At 36.2% G+C, this 20,653-nt stretch overlaps 1 protein-coding gene across 17 annotated transcripts in view; it reads left to right on the forward strand.

Annotated features, from left to right (window-relative positions):
* Mga (MAX dimerization protein MGA) overlaps positions 1-20,653 on the forward strand; it is a 130,329-nt gene that overhangs the window by 70,688 nt on the left and 38,988 nt on the right. For all 17 annotated transcript variants that reach the window (XR_009228386.1, XM_046460762.2, XM_046460761.2 and 14 more), the window contains exons 3-9: positions 1,115-2,063; positions 4,078-4,156; positions 4,270-4,365; positions 11,938-12,069; positions 12,438-12,542; positions 13,721-14,394; positions 15,588-15,930. Coding sequence is in view for 16 of the 17 variants with exons in the window: in XM_046460762.2 (XP_046316718.1) it covers positions 1,115-2,063; positions 4,078-4,156; positions 4,270-4,365; positions 11,938-12,069; positions 12,438-12,542; positions 13,721-14,394; positions 15,588-15,930 (2,378 nt within the window). In the remaining variant the exon portion in view is untranslated. The remainder of the gene's footprint in view (positions 1-1,114; positions 2,064-4,077; positions 4,157-4,269; positions 4,366-11,937; positions 12,070-12,437; positions 12,543-13,720; positions 14,395-15,587; positions 15,931-20,653) is intronic.

The raw sequence follows: 20,653 nt of genomic DNA on the forward strand, positions 1-20,653 counted from the left end.
TTTGAGACAGGATCTTCCTAGGTTGCTATGACTAGCCTCAAACTTGGGATCCTCTTGCCTCAGCCTCCTAAGTTGTTGCGATACCATCACACATGGTGTATTGCTAACATTTTTGACTTGTGTAGATATGTGGGGGAAATCTTAGAGATACAGAGATTTAAGAGTTTTGTATTCCCTATATCTTGAGAATTCTAATTCCAGCTGTACCACTTTATATAGAATCTTAGATAATTAAACTTGAGTCCAGCTATGTCCTCAAGGTATATTGGAATAATTTTTATCCTTTCAATGACTATTTATTAATAGTGTTTTTAAAATTTTTTTGTAGTTATAGATGGACAGAATGCCTTTATTTTGTTTATTTTTTAGTTTTAGGTGGATACAATATCTTTATTTTTATGTGGTCCTAAGGTTTGAACCCAGTGCCTAATATGTGCTAGGCGAGCACTCTACCACTTGAGCCACAAACCCAGCCCAGTAGTGTTTTTTATTTGAAAAAATTACCCACAGATTCTTTACATTGGAAGTGAGTTTTTAAAGTTGTGAAAAATTGTCTTGTAACAATATTGTGAATATCCTAAAAACACTGTATACTTCAATATGGTTAAGATGTCTCAAAATAAAATGTGCTGGGGATGCAGTTCAGTGGCTAAGCACCTCTGGGTTCAATCACTAGTAAACCCCCCCCCCCCAAGCAAAACAAAACAACGCACACACAAAAACTGGTAATGTAGCTTCATAGGAGGATGCCTCTGGGTTCCATCCCTACCCCCACAACAATCAAAAAAAAAAAGATGTTAGGTTTTGTGTTAGATAAGATCAGCTGGCAATTTGTAAAACTTTTCCTAGTTTGTTGCAATTCCTAGTTGAGAAGTTGCAATTTTTCTTTGCTTACAATTGTTAGTGTGTCAATATTTGTATGATTTTTGGGTCAAAGTGTAATCCATTGATACACTGCTTTTGAGATCTTATTAGGTTATACAGAGTATTTTGGAGGAATATTTCATGAGATCTGATGTGTTACTTTGTTTCAAAACCTTTTTTCCTTCTGAGCTTTGTTTATGGATAATGGATAGTTCTGTACTTTCTGTTCCTCCCTCCCTTGTCTCTTCAGCTTTGTCGGGAACAATTTTAAAGATGGCTCCCATATTGCCTCACCATTAGACCCGAATGGAAACTTCAATGTTGTCATTAAAGAGGAACCTCTAGATGACTATGACTATGAAGTTGGTGGATGCCCAGAAGGGATCACTATAAAACAGGAAGACACAGATGAAGAAACAGATGTATACTCAAACAGTGACGATGATCCTATATTAGAGAAACAACTAAAAAGGCACAATAAAATTGATAACTTAGAAACTGATCATCCATCTTCTAAATGGCTACCAAACAGCCCATCAGGTGTTGCTAAAGCTAAAATGTTCAAATTAGACACTGGAAAGATGCCTGTAGTCTATTTGGAGCCCTGTGCTGTCACCAAAAGCACAGTGAAGATTTCTGAACTGCCTGATAACATACTTTCCACGTCTCGAAAGGATAAATCTCCTGTGTTGGGAGAATTAGAATATTTGCCTACATATATTGAAAATTCTAATGGTACTAGTTTCTACTTAGGCAAGGAATCAGAAAATGGTCTTAGAAAACATTCACTGGATCTCAGAGTAGTACAAAAATGTCCCTTAGTTAAAGAACCTCAATGGAAATGTCCTGATATGTTCGACAGCATTAGCTCAGAAAGAGTACTTGACAGTTCAAAGGGTTCAACTGGGGATTCATTTTCAGGAAAAGAAGACCTGAGCAGAAAGCGAACAACTATGTTTAAAATCTCAGGAACCTCAAAGAATGTAAATGCCAATCAGAATGCCTCTTCTAATGTCCCTGGAAAAAGAGGAAGGCCTCGAAAATTGAAATTCTCTAAGGCAGGACGACCACCTAAAAACACAGGAAGGACTTTAACTTCTTCCAAGAATATCCCTATAATCCCTAGTGGTACCTTTCCTGATGTGAAGCCTGATCTTGAAGATGTGGATGGTGTTCTCTTTGTTTCCTTTGAGTCCAAGGTAAGAATGTAATTTCCATCATTCTTTCCAAGGCCTATTAGTCATTCTTCACATCTATATTGGCTGATAACTAACTCCCATTTTGTGAATAATGGATAGATAGCAAGGGTGTGATATAGAAGGGAAGTGCCTCCATAGTGTTTGATTTAGTAAGCAGTCGTCACTTAAGATATTTTATTTGAATATACTTTTAAAAATTATGTCTGATTGGGCATGGTGATGCATGCCTATAAATCTCACCTAGTTGGGAGGCTAAGGCAAAAGGATAGTAAGCTCAAGGATAGCCTGGGCAATTTAGGCAGACCCTGTTTCGAAAAGGGCAGGGAATGTATCAGTGGTAGAGCAGCATGATTCTTTTCAGTATTTAGATGCTGAGGTTGAGTTTTTCAAACCTTGAGTCTTACTGCAATTTTCATCATTATGTACTTTTAAAAGGCATAAGAAGCCAGGTGTGGTATTGCAGCCTCCATCATAGCTACTCAGGAAGCTGAGGCAGGAGAATCACAAGTTCAATGCCGGTCTGAGCAACTTTAGACCTTGTCTTCAAAATAAAAAATAGAAAGAGCTGGGGTTGTAGCTCAATGGTAGAGCAATTGCCAAGAATGCTTTTTTTTTTTTTTTTTTTTAAGTTTTAGGTGGACACAGTATCTTTTTATGTGATGCTGAGGATTAAACCCAGTGCCTCGCGCATGCCAGGCAAGCGCGCTACCACTTGAGCCACATCCCCAGCCCACCTGTTGTAGCCATAAAAGGGAAGGGGGGCATAAAAAGTTAATTGACTCTGGGTACAATGGTGCATGCTTGTAATCACAGTGATTTGGGAGGTTGCAGCAGGAGGATTGTGAGTTCAAAGCCAACTGTAGCGGTTTATTGAGGCCCTAAGCAACTCAGATAGACCCTGTCTCTAAATAAAAAATAAACAGGGGCTGGAGTTTGGGCTCAGTGGCTAAGTACCCCTGAGTTCAAACCTTCTGTCCCCCGCCCCGCAAAAAAAAAAAAAAAGTTCATTTCCGCTTTGGAGACATCCCATCCAACCCTTTCACTTCTAATCCCTGGCCAGTATTAATGGAATGCTATTGGGGAAATAAATGTTTAATAGTCTTCTTAGTTCTGCTGTCATACACATTGATATCATTTCTTTTTTTTCTTTTTGAGACATAGTCTTGCTGAGTTGCTGAGTGCCTCAATAAGTTGCTGAAGCTGGCTTTGAACTCTCAGTCTTCCTGCCTCAGTTTCCTGAGTTGCTGGGATTACAGAAATGGGCCACCACACCCAGCGATATCGTTTCTTTTTAAAATTCAATTTCAACTTTCCAACCAGATTATTTTTCTTTTTAATTTTTGCAAAGTCACCGTCTTTCTAGGTTGGCTATAAACAGATGTTGGATGTTTAATTCTATTCTTTTCCTCCCTCCTTGTTAGTTGCTGAGTAAGTTATATTTAGGCTTTAAGCAGTAAGTATGTAAATTAGCATAAGTTTAAGTTTAGCTGAGTAATTGTGTGTGTATATTTCTTTTTCTTCTTTTTTTTTTTCCTCCTTCATTTTCAGGATCAAACCCAGGTCCTCAGGGCTGGGGATGTGGCTCAAGTGGTAGCGCGCTCGCCTGGCATGCTTGCGGCCTGGGTTCGATCCTCCGCACCACATACAAACAAAGATGTTGTGTCTGCCAAAAACTAAAAAATAAATATCAAAAAATTCTCTCTCTCTTAAAAAAACAAACAAACAACAACAACAAAAAAAAAACAGGTCCTCACATGTGCCAGGCAGTGTTATACCACTGAACTATATTCCCAGCTCATGATTATTAAAGTAATGTTAGTGTAGAACATTTAAAAAAAAAAACCCCCGAAGTTATGGGAAAAAAAAGTTGCTCCAGTTCTGTGAATTTGGAGTTAAAACTGTATACATGGAGGTGTTTTCCTAGGTTTTAAATTTTTATTTTGTAATGCTGATTTACTTTTAAAAGTTTTAGAAGTGATACTAACTGCATTTTATTTTCATTTTTAATATGTAGGAAGCTCTAGACATTCATGCAGTTGATGGGATAACAGAAGAACCATCTAATCTCCAGGCAACAACCACAAATGACCCAGGTATTGCATAATAGTGTTAAATGAGATACATTTGTGGTTTATCCTCTGGTAGTGAAATATGCATCGTTACTCTTCTGTGTTATACAATATTTTTGGGTTTGTTTTGTGAGTAGGTTGCAGAGAAAGAATTTCCCAGTTGGAAAAGGAATTGATAGAAGATTTGAAGTCTTTGAGGCACAAGCAGGTGATACATCCAGGTCTTCAAGAAGGTAATATTCTCTAAAACATACGCAAGTCAAGTTGTTCTTTTCTTCTTCTCCTCTCCCCTGCTTTGCTTCTACTTTCTCCTCCACCCAGGTGTTTTATTCCTTCCTTTTATCTTTAAATACAATGTTAGGACAAATGAACCCAGGGCCATATACATGCTACACAATTACTTTGCCTTTGAGCCATGTCCCCAGCCTCTTGATTTCATTTCTCAGTTTCCAATTTTTTTTTTTTGCTTCCACAGTTTTCCTTTTAACATAAAAGCATATCTGGGTCTTCTTTATCTTAATAGCTTGGGTATGGAAAAAATGTATCATGGTAAGAAAGTGGTATTTTCTCTGTTTATTCTTGTAGCCCATTGTTTTCCCTCTGCCCCCATCTCATTGCTTAGTTGTTTTTGTTTACATGCTTATTGGGGAGTGTCCTACTTGTTCCTATATCCCTAGTAATATATTTAGGTGTATAAATAGAAGAATACTTTTTTTTTCAATTTTGTGACTGCAAACATATATTTTATATATTTGTATCATTGGGTCTTTAATTTAAAATTTTAATTATTATCTTTATTGTAATAGATTATCTTGGCCTAGATTATGTTGCTTAATCCTTTTTTCTGATAATAAAATATATAGTTTCTATAATCATGTTAATACTTAACTATTCCTCTTTACATCGTTATTTTTTTTCCCAATCTTTCTTCACAATGTTTAAAGTCTCCTACCTTTTTTTAAGCTACTCTACTATGGTATACATAGTCTTATTTAAACCATAATTACTTATAAATACACTAATTTAACTTTTTCATTTATTGTACAAAACAGGACAATGAATAAGACATTATTGTTATGATTTTGCAGATGAGAAAAATTAGAGCTCAGTGAGTTGAGCAAGTGCACACAGTTTTGTTTAGTACCACATCTCAAAGCCAGTGTTTGACAGTTTTATTTGAATGGATATTTTTGTTTGCTTCTACTTTTTTTGTTTTCATATGTATCCCAGAGAGTATTTTCTCCCAATATTTGCTGTCTATTTTAGTCTGTCTGTATTAAAAGAAAAAATTCCAAAGGAAAAAAAAAAGATTGGGAGATGCCACAATTTTTCGTTTGTCATGTCCTTGATTTTAGGTGGATTTCTTGGAGAGCTTATTGTATTTTTAAACTCTTAGCAGTTTTCAAGGAACTGTTTATATTATAATTATTTAACTGAGAGTTTAAACATTACAAATTGTCCAACAAAAGATTGATTTATAAAATGATTATTTAATTACCAAATCAAATGATAGTACTTATATGATTTTTGCCTTAATGGGAGGCAAAAAAGTGATAAGGACTGAATGTAGTAGATATTGTAATGGACAGTCACATCTCAGCAGTTTTGCTGTTTATCAGTTAACCTGCTTATCTTGTACCCTCTTCCATTTCTACTTTTAGTTATATACTGTACTTTAGTAGTGTAGAAATATTGTGACATTATATTGTGTTCTTTTGACTTAAAATCAAGTTTGTTTTAATTTTGGTTTTAGAATTAATATCCAGTGCCCACATCCAGTCTTTTTTTGCTCTAATTGCCTGTTGCTTACTGATTGGCTAAGGTTTGGCTTTTCCCCCTATTATTGCAGGCATTTTTGCCAAAACTGATCTTTTTCATTATGGAATGGGGAATTCAAAGTCAAATGCTTATGGAATCTTAAGTGGGTGACAAAGTGAAATTAGTGGGAATTTGAGTTGGTCTTTGCAGGCCTGGAGTATCTTTTAAAGAGAAGGCCACATCATTGAATTGTTGTAATAGGAAAATTTGGGCCTAGTGTTCTTAGGTCTTGTATTTTTCATTTGAAATTAGAGTGAGTCAGTTCCATGAGGTCCCTCAATTTTTACATGGTGACAGCTAGAGTTAGTTTTTTGGCAGGAAACTCAAGACTTTAAAGCCAAATAAAACATTTTTATGATCCATCACTTTTCACTTTATTTACACGATTCAGCATTTAGTTTAAGTCTGTACTTAATCCAAAAGTTGTTAAAATTTATTCAATCGTAAGCTGGGCACTGTGGGGTACACATATAATTCCAGTTAATTGGGACGCTGAGGTATGGGAGGATCACTTTTGAGCCCAGGAGTTTGACACCAGTCTAGGCAGTATATCAGACCCCGTTTCAAGAAAAAATAGCTAGGTGTGGTAGCACATTACTATAATACCGAGCTACCTGGAAGGCTGAGGCAGGAGGCTGGCAAGTTCAAAGACTTAGCAATTTAGGGATCAAAAGAGCTGGGGAGGTAACTTTAAAACTATTGCCTACTAGTATGAATACTGGGTTCTCTCCCCAGCCCTGGGAAGAGGGTGGATCAGCTAGATTCCCCCCCTTTTTTTTTTTTGGTGGTGATAAGGGGTACTAGGGATTGAATTCTGGGCACTCAACCACTAAATCACATCCCAGCCATATTTTGTATTTTATTTAGAGATAGGGTCTCACTGAGTTACTTAGTGCCTTGCCATTGCTAAGGCTGACTTTGACTCATGATTCTTCTGTCTCACCCTCCCAAGCCACTGGGATTACAGGCATGTGCCACTATGCCTGGCTTAGCTGGATTCCTAACAGTTTCATTTTCTTAAAGAGTTAACTCTGAATCCTAGTAGTACTTAAACTTTTCAAGGTGTGAGATAGTTCTTTTATGGAGTTCTTCCCTCTATTTTCACTTTTGTGATATTTCTCCCAATCTTTGTTTCCTTTAAATAGCTAGATTTATAGTTTTAAAAGGAGAAATTAAGCCCCGTATAGTGGTGCGTTTCTGTAATTCCATCGACTTTGGAGGCTGAAGCAGGAGGACTGAAAGTTCTAGGCCAGCCCCAGCAATATAGCAAGGCTCTAAGCAACTCACAAGACCCTGTCTCAAAATAAAATGTAAAAGCAGCTGGGGATTTAGTTCAGTGGTAGAGCACCCTGGGCTCAATCCTTAGTATTGTGGGGGAAAAAAATAAATAAGTTTTCTTTATTTGTTCTTAGGACTTGGTACCACTTGGAGGACAGTTCAAAATATAGGAGTAAATGTAGACAAGACAATGGATAGGAAACAGTCTCTAAATCTGATTGTATGAGTCTTGATTTTAAATATTTACCTATTTGCCAAAATGAGCACATTTTAAGTTTTCTTTTGTCATAGGCATGTGTTCTGGCTTTTTTTTTTTTTTTTACTGGGGGTTGAACGAAAGATTTGACACAGGATCTCACTGAATTGCCCAGGCTGATCTTGAACTTGTTGAGATCCTCCTAAGTAGCTGGGATTACAGGCGAGTGCCACCACATATGGTTTGTTCTGTCAGGTTTTTTTTTTTTTTTTTTTAATTTGATTGATTTAATTTTTTTTAAAGGGGAGAGAATTTTCATTTATTTATTTATTTTAGCTTTCGGCGGATACAACATCTTTGTTTGTATGTGGTGCTGAGGATCGAACCCGGGCCGCACGCATACCAGGCGAGTGCGCTACCGCTTGAGCCACATCCCCAGCCCCGATTTAATTTTTTTAATATTTATTTTTTAGTTGTAGTTGGACACAACACCTTTATTTCAATTATTTATTTTTGTATGTGGTGCTGAGGATCGAACCCAGGGTCTCGCACGTGCGAGGCGAGCGCTCTATCCCTGAGCCACAACCCCAGCCCATTTTATTTTTTTTAAATACATGACAACGGAATGCATTATAATTCTTATTACACATATAGAGCACAATTTTTCATCTTTGTATATAAAGTGTGTTCATGCCAATTCATGTCTTTATACATGTACTTTTTTTTTTTTGTAATTCTTACTACACATATGTACCACAATTTTTCAAATCTCTGTTTGTGTATAAAGTAGGTTGACACCCAATTTGTGTCTTTATACATGTACTTTGGATAATGATGTCCATCACATTCCACCATCCTTGCTAATTCCCTGCCTCCTCCCTTCCCCTCCCACCCCTCTTTCCTATCTAGAATTCATCTATTCCTCCTATGCCCCCCTCCCTATCCCACTATGAGTCAGCCTCCTTGTATCAGAGAAAACATTTGGCACTTGTTTTTTTGGGATTGGCTAACTTCACTTAGCATTATCTTCTCCAACGCCATCCATTTACCTGCAAATGCCATGATTTTATTCTCTTTTATTGCTGAGTAATATTCCGTTGTGTATAAATACCACATTTTCTTTATCCATTCATCTACTGAAGGGCATCTAGGTTGGCTCCACAGGTTAGCTATTGTGAATTGTGCTGCTATAAACATTGATGTGGCTGTGTCCCTGTAGTATGCTGTTTTTAAGTTCTTTGGGTATAGACTGAGGAGGGGGATAGCTGGGTCAAATGGTGGTTCCATTCCCAGATTTCCAAGGAATCTCCATACTGCTTTCCATATTGGCTGCACCAATGTATGAGTGTACCGTTTCCCCCACATCCTCGCCAACACTTATTGTTGTTTGTCTTCATATTAGCTGCTATTCTGACTGGAGTGAGATGATATCTTAGAGTAGTTTTGATTTGCATTTCTCTGATTGCTAGAGATGATGAGCATTTTTTTCATGTATTTGTTGATTGATTGTATATCCTCATCTGAGAAGTGTCTGTTCAGGTCCTTGGCCAATTTATTGATTGGGTTATTTGTTTTTTCAGTGCTTATCTTTTTGAGTTCTTTATATACCCTAGAGATTAGTGTTCTGTCTGATATGTGAGAGGTAAAAATTTACTCCCAGGATGTAGGCTCTCTGGTCACCTCACAGATTGTTTCTTTTGCTGAGAAGAAACTTTTTAGTTTGATTCCATTCCATTTATTGATTCTTGGTTTTAATTCTTACGATATAGGAGTCTTATTAAGGAAGTTCGGGCCAAATCTACATGATGAAGATTAGGGCCTACTTTTTCTTCTATTAGATGCAGAGTCTCTGGTTTAATTCCTAGGTCCTTGATCCATTTTGAGTTAAGTTTTGTGCATAGTGAGAGAGATAGGTTTAATTTCATTTTGTTGCATATGGATTTCCAGTTTCCCCAGCACCATTTGTTGAAGATGCTATCTTTTCTCCAGTGCATGATTTTGGCACCTTTGTCTAATATAAGATAATTGTAATTTTGTAGGTTAGTCTCTGTGTCCTCTATTCTGTACCATTGGTCTACCAGACTGTTTTGGTGCCAAATACTATGCTGTTTTTGTTACTGTTGCTCTGTAGTTTAGTTTAAGGTCTGGTATAGTGATGCCACCTGCTTTGCTCTTCCTGCTAAGGATTGCTTTAGCTTTTCTGGGTCTCTTATTTTTCCAGATGAATTTTATGATTGCTTTTTGTATTTCTATCAGGAATGCCACTGGGATTTTGATCGGAATTGCATTAAATCTGTATAGTGCTTTTGGTAGTATGAAAACATTAATTCAGTTTATCCAAGAGCAAGGTAGATCTTTCCATCTTCTAAGGTCTTTGATTTCTCTCTTTAGGGTTCTGTAGTTTTCATTGTACAGATCTTTCACCTCTTTTGTTAAGTTGATTCCTAACTATCTTATTTTTTTTTCCTGTTTTTTTTTTTTTGAGGTTATTGTGAATGGGATAGTTTTCCTCATTTCCTTCTCAGAGGCATTGCACTGATATACAGAAATGCCTTTGATTTATGGGTGTTGATTTTATATCCTGCTAATTTCCTGAATTCATTTACTAGTTCTAGAAGTTTTCTGGTGGAGTTTTTTGGATCTTCTAGGTAGAGAATCATATCGTCAGCAAATAGTGCTAATTTAAGTTGTTCTTCTTTTCCTATACATATCCCTTTGATTTCTTTGGTCTAATTGCTCTGGCCAGTGTTTCATAGCTTTTGCTAGCTATTCATTCATTCATTCATTCATTCATTCATTCATTCATTCATTATTTGGCGCTGGGGATTGAACCCAGGGCCTGTGCATGCAAGGCAAGTACTGTACCAACTGCGCTAAATCTCCATCTCCAGTTTTTGTTATTACTAATGAATAATATTTTTCTTTTTCAGAAGACTATAATATCTCCTTTGGTCTTTTGATTAGAATTCATTTCTACCTTGAATTTCTGCTGCTGCTTCTTGTTTTCTGGTTCCACTTTTGATTTTTTCTTCCTATCTTCCTTAATTTCTGCTTGTTCTGACTTTAAGTTACACTTCTGGTAATTTTACTAAAATTACCAAAAAAATTCACTTGGGGTTTTTGCTATTTCTTTTTCTTTTTTAAACCACTAATGGAACTTATTTACCGTTTTGTAACTACTAATGAATCAGTTGGAAATATAACACTAATGTTCCTTAAAGTCTGGAGAATGTCTTTTTATCTAAGATGATTTGTATTATAGTCTAAGATGATTTGTATTATAGAAAAGGTAAATTCTCAAAGCATATAGCCCAATGTGGCTGATTGATGTTCATTTTACCATTGTGGAAACTACAGCCAAAGACAAGTTTAGCCCAGGTTTCATGATTAAGAAATAGTGAAGACAATATTTAAAAAAAAAAAAAAAAAAGGAAAGAAAAAAACAGTTGTTGGGACTCATAATCTTATCCCTTTAGTTGACTTGTAATCTGAGGAAAGAAAGTTTTATTCTATTGAATTTTGTGTTAATTACTTCGTGCATTTAAATAAATGTGATAAAGTAAAGTACTTAAAGAGGCAGAATTGCAGATAGGTTCTATGTGGTTAATACACAAATTAGCCATATGAATTGTGGCCCAATCTACCTGATGTCTTCACCTTTTAGAGAATCAACGCTATGAAATTTTTGTTGAAAACATACACCTATGACTTTTAATAGTTTTACTATAATAATACTTCAAATTCCTCTTGGTTTCCATTTTGTTAAAATTTAAATACTTTCCTAAAAGATTGCTTTGTAATAACATTTAAAAAATTCATATTTATGGGTTCACTTAACCATAATGTCATTAATAATAGCCATAATCAGACTAAAAACTCTGTTGATGGCAAGTTCTGTTTAGAGGTTCTAGAAAGTTTCTGGACCACCGGGGCATAAAAGATCTGAATTCTGCCATTTTGATATGTTAGTCACCTATTGTTACTTAATGAGTTACCACACATTTAACAATTTAATATCACATTTGCTGTTTCATGTTTTCTTTGTAATAGCAGTTTTAGCATCGCTTACTTTGGGTCTTCTGTTTAAGGTCTCAGAAATCTGTAATTAAGACATTGCCTAGACTTATTTTCTCATTAGAATCCAGACTGGGGAGGGATCTGCTTCCAGTTTTCCTCAGCATGTTGGCAGAATTTATTTCCTTGAAGCTCTATCATGAGGGATACTATACTCTGTATTTTAATCACAAACATATATCCTCATCCCTTTTGCTACATTCCATTGGTTAGAAACAAATCACAGACCTTAATCATACTCAAATGAGTAATATGAGAAATGTGGATTATAGGGTCATCTTAAAATAACTCTGTCACTGTTAATTTTTATTTAAAATAAATTAATTTGGTTGTCACCATCTCCTTTTTCTCTGTTAACTGCTCCCTTCCCCCAGTCAAAGGTTAAAAAACAAAAAGGAGATAATATGATTTGTTTTTTTTTTTTTTTTTTCCCTTATAGTGGGTTTAAAGTTGAATTCAGTGGATCCAACAATGAGCATTGATCTTAAATACTTGGGAGTACAGCTACCTTTGGCTCCAGCTACTAGCTTTCCTTTTTGGAACCTTGTGGGAACCAACCCTGCTTCTCCTGGTGAGTGTATAGCTTTTATAAAGCCAAATACTTTTTTTTAGATTAAAGTTTAGGTAATTTATGATATACGTTCAGGATAGTTTATGGCAGATGTTTTGTCTCTTGGCAGAGTATTAATAAGTGATTTATACATTTTCTTTTTTTTAATATTTATTTATTTATTTATTTTAGTTCTCGGCAGACACAACATCTTTGTTTGTATGTGGTGCTGAGGATCGAACCCCGGCCGCACGCATGCCAGGCGAGCGTGCTACCGCTTGAGCCACATCCCCAGCCCCATTTATACATTTTCGATAAGACTTGATCTTTTGTCTTATGATGTTGACTTTGCTGGAATTTGGTCATCTCTTTTACTTTTTCTTTTATAGATGCTGGATTTCCCTTTGTTTCTAGGACTGGGAAGACCAATGACTTCACCAAGATCAAAGGATGGAGGGGGAAATTTCATAGTGCATCTTCATCTAGGAATGAAGGTAGTTAGTTTTTTAAAATATTCTAAATATAAGGGGCTGGGGTCATGGTTAGCGGTAGAGCGCTCGCCTCGTGCATGCAGGGCCCTAGGTTCAATCCTCAGCACCACATATAAATAAATAAAAGTTATTGTGTCCAACTACAACTACTAAAAATAAATATTAAAAAAAACTCTAAATATGCTCTGAAACATAGCTACAAATTTTTGTTAAAAGTCTTAGCTAACCATTGTTTTATATTCCTTCTCTCTAGCATTTAAACTGAACTGAATAATTGTCTCGTTAATTTGTTTTCCCCATAACCACAATCTTGAGGGTGCAGTCCCTGCTTTTTTTTAATACTGGCAATTGAACTTCGGCGCACTCAATCACTGAGCCACATCCCCAGCCTTTTTTGTAATCTTTGAATCTTTGTATAGTGTTAAAACAGTAAAGTCCTTGACTCTCTCCTGAACTTATTTTTTTCTTCCTTAAAAGCTAAATATTGGAGCCGGTGTGGTGGTGGATACCTGTAATCCCAACTACTTGTGAGGCTGAGGCAGGAGGATTGCAAGTTTGAGGCCAGCCTGGGCAATTTAGCAAGACCTTGTTTCAAAATAAATTCTCATAAAAATGGTGTGGGACTGTAACTCTGTGTTATTGTTCTTGTTTAGCATGCACAAGGCCCTTGGGTTAATTTCTAATATGTGGGGAAGTGGGAACCCTAAGTATTATGCTCTTGTGACTTTAACTGTGCCCTTGCACTTTGTATCAGATTCTAGTACTCCAGTGTCTTAAGTAATCCCTTGACATTCTGTTGAGGTTTGCTTTGATTTATTTCTATATTTTTTTGCTATTATGATTTTTTACTTATTTAGGTCAAAAGTTGTCAAAGTTTGATGACTTAATGACTCTTTAACACTTTGCAAAAATCATTGTTGATTAAGAAATGTAATTTGATAATTTTAAGGTAAAGCATAATTTTAGAAAATGGAATGGAGACCACAGAGTGGATTTTTATGTAATTAGTATCTCAGACTCAGTCTCATCTTTTGGTTTTATTTTTCCTTCTTTGTGAGGAGGGAGACTTTGGAAGTCTCATTAGCTTGTAGTTCAGTACTCCTGGCCTTTTTGAGTCATTTCTAGGGAACTAAGGATCTGTCCTAGATTTCTTTAAGTATCTTTTGTCTCCTTATTTCTAGGTGGAAATTCAGAAGGTTCACTGAAAAACCGTTCTGCTTTCTGTAGTGATAAGCTAGATGAATACTTGGAAAATGAAGGCAAGCTTATGGAAACAAGCATGGGTTTCTCTTCCAATGCTCCCACATCTCCTGTGGTATACCAGCTTCCCACCAAGAGTACCAGCTATGTACGAACACTTGATAGTGTACTGAAGAAGCAATCTACCATTTCCCCTTCTACCTCTTATTCTTTGAAGCCTCATTCTGTACCCACTGCCTCTCGAAAGGCAAAGTCTCAAAATAAACAGGCAACACTCAGTGGCCGAACTAAATCATCTTATAAATCCATTTTACCATATCCTGTTTCACCAAAGCAGAAGCACACCCCTGTGATTCTGGGAGATAAGAATACCAAGAATACTTCGAACATCATCGCAGATAATCAGGTGAATAACTTTGCTGTACCAACTTTAGATGAAAATATATTTCCAAAGCAGATTAGTTTGCGGCAGGCGCAGCAGCAGCAGCAGCAGCAACAACAACAACAACAACAGGGAACTCGTCCTCCAGGCTTGTCTAAATCTCAGGTGAAGCTAATGGACCTGGAAGACTGTGCACTTTGGGAAGGAAAACCAAGGACCTATATCACTGAAGAGCGAGCAGATGTATCCTTGACAACACTGCTTACAGCTCAAGTATGTATTTGCTGTTTTCTGGAAGTATATTGATGCTTGACTAGAAAGGGAATGGGGCCTTTTGGCAGAAGAATCAGGAAATTTTTAATCACCTGGGTGACAACTAAGATGTCTTGTTCCGTTTTTTATCAACCTGTTTTTCAATTGTAGAGCCCTCCTGCTAAGTTGGGCTTTTGAATAACACCCTTCAGCTGTATAAAGGTAGCTGGCCATTCTGAAAATTTCTGATTTCATTCTTATGTGAACAAATACATTTGCTAATCTTGTTAAAATATTTAAAAATTCTGCTTAAAGGCACCAAATCCCAGAAAATCCAAAGAATTATTAACCTCTGGGGAAAAGTCTTATGTCTTTTATAAAATTTTATACTAAGATTTATACTAATTTATTAATGATACACCTAAGAAGCCTCAAGTGCATTTGAAATGACAGAACAGCCTGTGGATAATTTTTTAGCTTTGAATTTTTATATCGTATCTTCCATTTTAAAGTTCTGAACTGAACCCTGCAGGTGTAGCGCAGTGGCAGAACATGTACTTTTTGTGTACAGGCCCTGGATTCAGTTCTCAACACTGAAAAAAATTTCTATACTGAATTGTAGAGCTGAATATTGTCAGATGTTGATTGATACTCATTACAGACCGTGTCCTTTATTATGAATCATTCATAGACTTGCACAAATATAATTCTCTTCCCTTTTTATTAATTACTCTAGAGCAAATGCCAGCTGAATATTTACTGTCTCACTATAAAGAGTGAGATAGTAAATATTTTGGACTTTGCAGACTATATATTCTGTTGTAGTTATTTTAACTCCACTGTTGTACCATAGAAAATATGTAAATGAGAAAGCCTGGCTGTGTTCCATTGAGACTTTATGAAGCTTACTGGATTTGGCCCAGGATCCTTAGGTTTATCAGCCTCTGCTAAAGAACATTATGTGCAGTTTCTGTTTAATAAAACCATCTTTGGTTTTCTTTGCTCATAATTAGAATATCTATTCTCTTGATTACTTGTGCTATGTATTAGAATGGGAGATTACTTAGAATCCTAGTTGTGTGCATTTCTGTCCTTTGAATTTGTATTATTCTTATGCTGTTAGTACTCAGAAGAAAGGAGACCAATATATGACTGTAAGTTGTTGGTATCAGAGGATGATTTAGTAGAGTTATAATTTTCTGCTTTAACTTTAGGCATCTCTCAAAACTAAACCTATCCACACAATCATAAGGAAACGAGCCCCTCCGTGCAACAACGATTTCTGTCGCCTGGGTTGTGTGTGTTCCAGTCTAGCTTTAGAAAAGCGCCAACCTGCTCACTGCCGTCGACCAGATTGCATGTTTGGCTGCACTTGTTTGAAAAGAAAAGTTGTACTTGTTAAAGGAGGATCCAAAACTAAGCATTTCCAGAGGAAGGCTGTTCATCGAGATCCAGTACTTTATGATGCTCTGGGAGAGGAGACAAGGGAAGAAGAAGGAGTCAGGGAGGAGGAGGAACTACTCAAAGAGAAAAAGAAGAGAAAGAAGCTGGAATACAGTGAGTATTAATTGAGTTAAATGTGTAATATTATGTTTTGGAAAAGTATGATTATTTAAAGATAGTATTACCTACTTTCATTTTGATTGATGGTAAGAATTTTGAGAATTCTCATCCTTACATGTCCTTTCTTTATAATGTGTTATATTCACACATTTAAAAAAAAATTTTGGTTTTTAGTTGTAGTTGGACACAATACCTTCATTTTATTTATTTATTTTTATGTGGTGCTGAGGATAGAACCCCCGGGCTGCACATGTGCGAGGCGAGCGCTCTACCACTGAGCCACAATCCCAGCCCCTATATTCACACATTTTTAAAATTTAGTTTTTCTTTGAAAATGGCTTTTCTCTGTGTGCTGAATTTGAATATTTTTTTTTTTATTGTTGGTTGTTCAAAACATTACATAGTTCTTGATATATCATCTTTCACACTTTGCTTGAAGTGGGTTATGAACTCCCATTTTTAGCCCATATACAGATTGCAGTATCACATCAATTACACATCCATTGATTTACATATTGCCATACTAGTGACTGTCGTGTTCTGCTACCTTTCCTATCCTCTACTATCCCCCCTCCCCTCCCCTCCCCTCCCCTCTTCTCTCTCTACCCCCTCTACTGACCTTCATTTCTCCCCCTTGTATTATTTTTCCCTTTCCCCTCATTTCCTCTTGTATGTTCTTTTGTATAACCCTGAAGGTCTCCTTCCATTTCCATGCGATTTCCCTTTTCTCTCCCTTTCCCTCCCACCTCTCATCTCTGTTTAATGTTAATCTTCTTCTCATGCTCTTCGTCCCTACTCTGTTCTTAGTTACTCTCCTTATATCAAAGAAGACATTTGGCATTTGTTTTTTAGGGATTGGCTAGCTTCACTTAGCATAATCCTGAATTTGAATCTTACTCCTAGACTTCCAGAATGCTTTTACTCCATTTTCTGTAATTCTCTACCTTCATTCCTACAAAGGTTCAGCTGTTCCTTGGAAATAATATTGTTTAAAAGGAAAATTTGTAATAAAGGTGTCTCTCTGTTTATGGTTGGAGAAGTTCTCCAAATGGCTGGAGTTTTGGGGACAAATGTTTTGTATTTTATTTAGAGACAGGATCTCACTGAGTTGCTTATGCCTCCCTTTTGCTGAGGCTGGCTTTGAGTGCAGCCTCCAAGCCACGGAGATTACTACCGTGCCCCGCAAAAGCCTTTTTTTTGGTGCCAGGGATTGAACCCTGGGGGCTTGGGTGCTTTACCATTGAGCCACATCCCCAGCACATACATACCCCCCAAAATATAGTTTTTAGTTGTAGGTGGACACAATACCTTTATTTTATGTATCTATGAACCACTGCGCCTGGCTAGAAAGCTAATTTTTTTCATTTTGGACAAATGTGGTATAGACCCAAGTTCGCTTTTATTTTATTCTCAACTTTTCACTTACTGTGATTTCTTTGTATTCAAATATTATTACATATGATTTCATTATGTAAAGGGTTTCTTGTTTCTTAATTTACCAGGGAATTAATATTCCTTTTTTGGGCAGTTTATATTTCTTATTGTTTACTATGTACTCATTTTAATCAGAGATGATGACTAATATTTCTTTTTTGGGGGGTGGGGGCAACAGTGTTTGGGATTGAACCCAGGGCTTGTGCAAGCTAAGCAAGCCCTCTACCACTAAACTACATTCCAGTTCTATTCATTCATTTATTTTTTGGTTAGACACAATACCTTTATTTTGTTTATTTCTATGTGGTGTTGAGGATCGAACCCAGGGCCTTGCGCATGCTAGGCAAGCGCTCTACTGGTGAGCCACAATCCAGCCCTCTTTTTATTTTTTATTTTGATATAGTCTCACTAATTTCTCAGACTGGTCTCAAACTTGTGATCCTCTTATCTCTTTGAATGGATTTTTTGTGTGATTCCACTTGTATGTGTTTATATATTTATGGAAGTAGAGTATACATATGTGGTGTAATAAGCATTTTAAGGTCATAAGGTCACATTCTTTATCAAGAATTTATCTAATACTGATTTTAATAATGTCATTATTACAATCCTTTTTTGTTGGACATTTAGCTTTTGGGGGTTTTGTTTGTTATAAATAATACAGTAATTAGTATCCATGTTTAGGATAGCCAGGTTTAAGATTTTATTGCTGGTAAATCTCTGAAAAAAAAGTGAAATTTCTATGGCAGTGAATGTCTTTAAACATTTATAGATGTTTCTAGAATCATATCAACTTACACATGCTAGTTGTGCCAATTTTTCTATTCTTTTAAAACTGGATGTTTAAAAAAAATTTAAAACAGTCTTAAACTGGTAGGTAGAAATTGGAATTATTTTAAATTTGTACTTCTTCAGTGATAGATTTATTGACCATTTGTCATAAATCATCTTCTGTAAGGTACCTATTTTGGGGGGAGGAGGTGTACCGGGGATTGAACTCAGGGGGCACTCAACCACTGAGCCCCATCCCCATCCCTATTTTGTATTTTATTTAGAGACAAGGTCTCACTGAGTTGCTTAGCACCTCACTTTTGCTGAGGTTGGCTTTGAAGTTATGATCCTCCTGCCTCATCTTCCTGAGCTGCTGGGATTACAGGTGTGCGCCACTGTGCCTGGTTGTAAGGTGCCTTTTTGAATCTTTTCTTTTACTGGAGTAATTTGCAGGAGTTTTATTTTTCCCAGGTTTTAATTTTGTGATTTATGTTTTAATTTTGTTCAAGGTCTCATCCCACCCTTAAATAAATAAAAAAAAAATGATTAAAACAGATAGTTAAATATCTCAGTCTTTTCCTTTTGTTTTCTGTCTTTGGGATTTTACTAAAAATGTCTTTATCCGTAAGATTATAAAATTAAACCTGGGGACTGTGGCACATGCCTTTAATTCCAGCTGCTCTCTGGAGGCTAAGGAAGGAGGATCGAGAGTTTAAAGCTAGCCTCTGCAATTTAGCAAGGCCCTAATTTAAAGTCAGTGAGACTTTAAATAAAATATCAAAAAAGGGCTAGGGATGTGACTCCATGATTAAGTGCCACTGGGTTCAATTCCTGCTACCAAGGGGAGCGGGGGAAAGCTAAAATAATAAAATAAAAATAAAACTGTATTTAACATATGTATGTGCTTAAAAATTGTTACTATGTGTGAAATTTATTTGATATGAGATTTGTCCTCAAGAAAGTTGCTCCTCAAATGGCTCAGTTGTACCATTGCTGAAAAATATATACTTTTTAAAGGTGACATTTTAAATGTCGCCTGTAATGTAGTAACGTTAACATGCTAATGTTTGGGTCTCTTTTTGGTTTCTGTTGTTTGTAATCAGTGCCAGGCTATTCTAATTACTATTTTAGTGTATAAAGGAGATATTGTCTTCATATAGCTAGATAAGGTTTAAAATGAAATATAATGCAAAGTTATTAGTTTAGTTGTATTTCTATCTTCTTGCTTGGTTTTGTTCTCATCTTAAATTTAAAGCAACACATTTTCATTTCAAAGGAACAAGAAAAAGTTGTTAAAGCTACATATGCATGAATAATGTTTATCTGTTAGACTTTCTGCTTTCTTGATTAGTGTCATTATTGTGTGTTCTACCCTTGATCAGAATTAGCTCCAGAAGCCAGCCAATTATCAGGTTATAATTTGGTTTTCTTGCTGGTAAAAATATATTATTAAAAATATTGCCTTTTTTTCTTCAATTTTCTTTTACTGTTAGGGAAGAATGAATAAAGGAAGGAAGATATTTTTGTTACAATTGCTGTATAAAGGGAGAAATAAGGAAGAGTTCTTAGAGGGAAAAGTGGCAAGCTTAAAAAGAAAAAAATAAGTACATAAACTGGAAAAGGTTGAAATCTTTTTGTGTGCTTTACAAAAAGATAGGTGGAAAATGAGGAAGAATTTTTGGATCATATGGAGGAATTTGAAAAAAGAAAGGAAGAATGAAACAGAAAATGAAAAGGATAATATACTTAAAAGGATGAAAGAAGCAGGAGATGGTGGTGCATACCTGCAATCTCATCTCTTTGGGAAGCTGAGGCAGGAGGATTTCGAGTTTAAGGCCAACCTGTGCAGCTTAGAAAGACCCTGTTTCAACTCAAAATATTATGTGAAAGGACTGGGGATATAGCTCAGAGTTAGAAATGCACCTGGGTTCAATTTCCATGATCCCTAGTAGCATAAAAAAATTTACTTAATAAATGGTGGAAGAATATATTTCGGAGCCAAAGGACACAAAATTTCAGATTAAATGGGCTCACTGGACATCTGACCATAAAATTTTAAGAAGATCCCCATTTGGATACTTTCTTCTGGTATTTCAGAACGTAAAGAATATATTTGAATACTCTTTTGGGGAGTGGAGGCAGTACTGGGGATTGAACCTGGGAATACTCTATTCCTGATCTACATACCTAGTCCTTTTTATTTTGAGGCAGGATTTTACCAGATTGCCAAGGCTGTCTTTGACTTGAAAATCCTCTTGCCTCAGCCTCCCCAGTAGCTGGGATTATAGGTGTGCCACTGCACCTGGCTTAATCTTTAAAGAGAAGGCATTTTGCGTTAGAAAGATTTAAAAATTCAGTTTGAGGGCTGGAGATGTGGCTCAAGTGGTAGCGCACTCACCCGGCATTCGTGCGGCCCGGGTTCGATCCTCAGCACCACATACAAACAAAGGATGTTGTGTCTGCCGAGAACTAAAAAAGAAATAAATATTAAAATCTCTCTCTCTCTCTCTCT

Source organism: Marmota monax, unplaced genomic scaffold (assembly GCF_021218885.2).
Source record: "Marmota monax isolate L192 unplaced genomic scaffold, Marmota_monax_Labrador192_F-V1.1 WCK01_AAM20220418_F8-fsc00001, whole genome shotgun sequence".
Lineage (NCBI taxonomy): Eukaryota > Metazoa > Chordata > Mammalia > Rodentia > Sciuridae > Marmota > Marmota monax.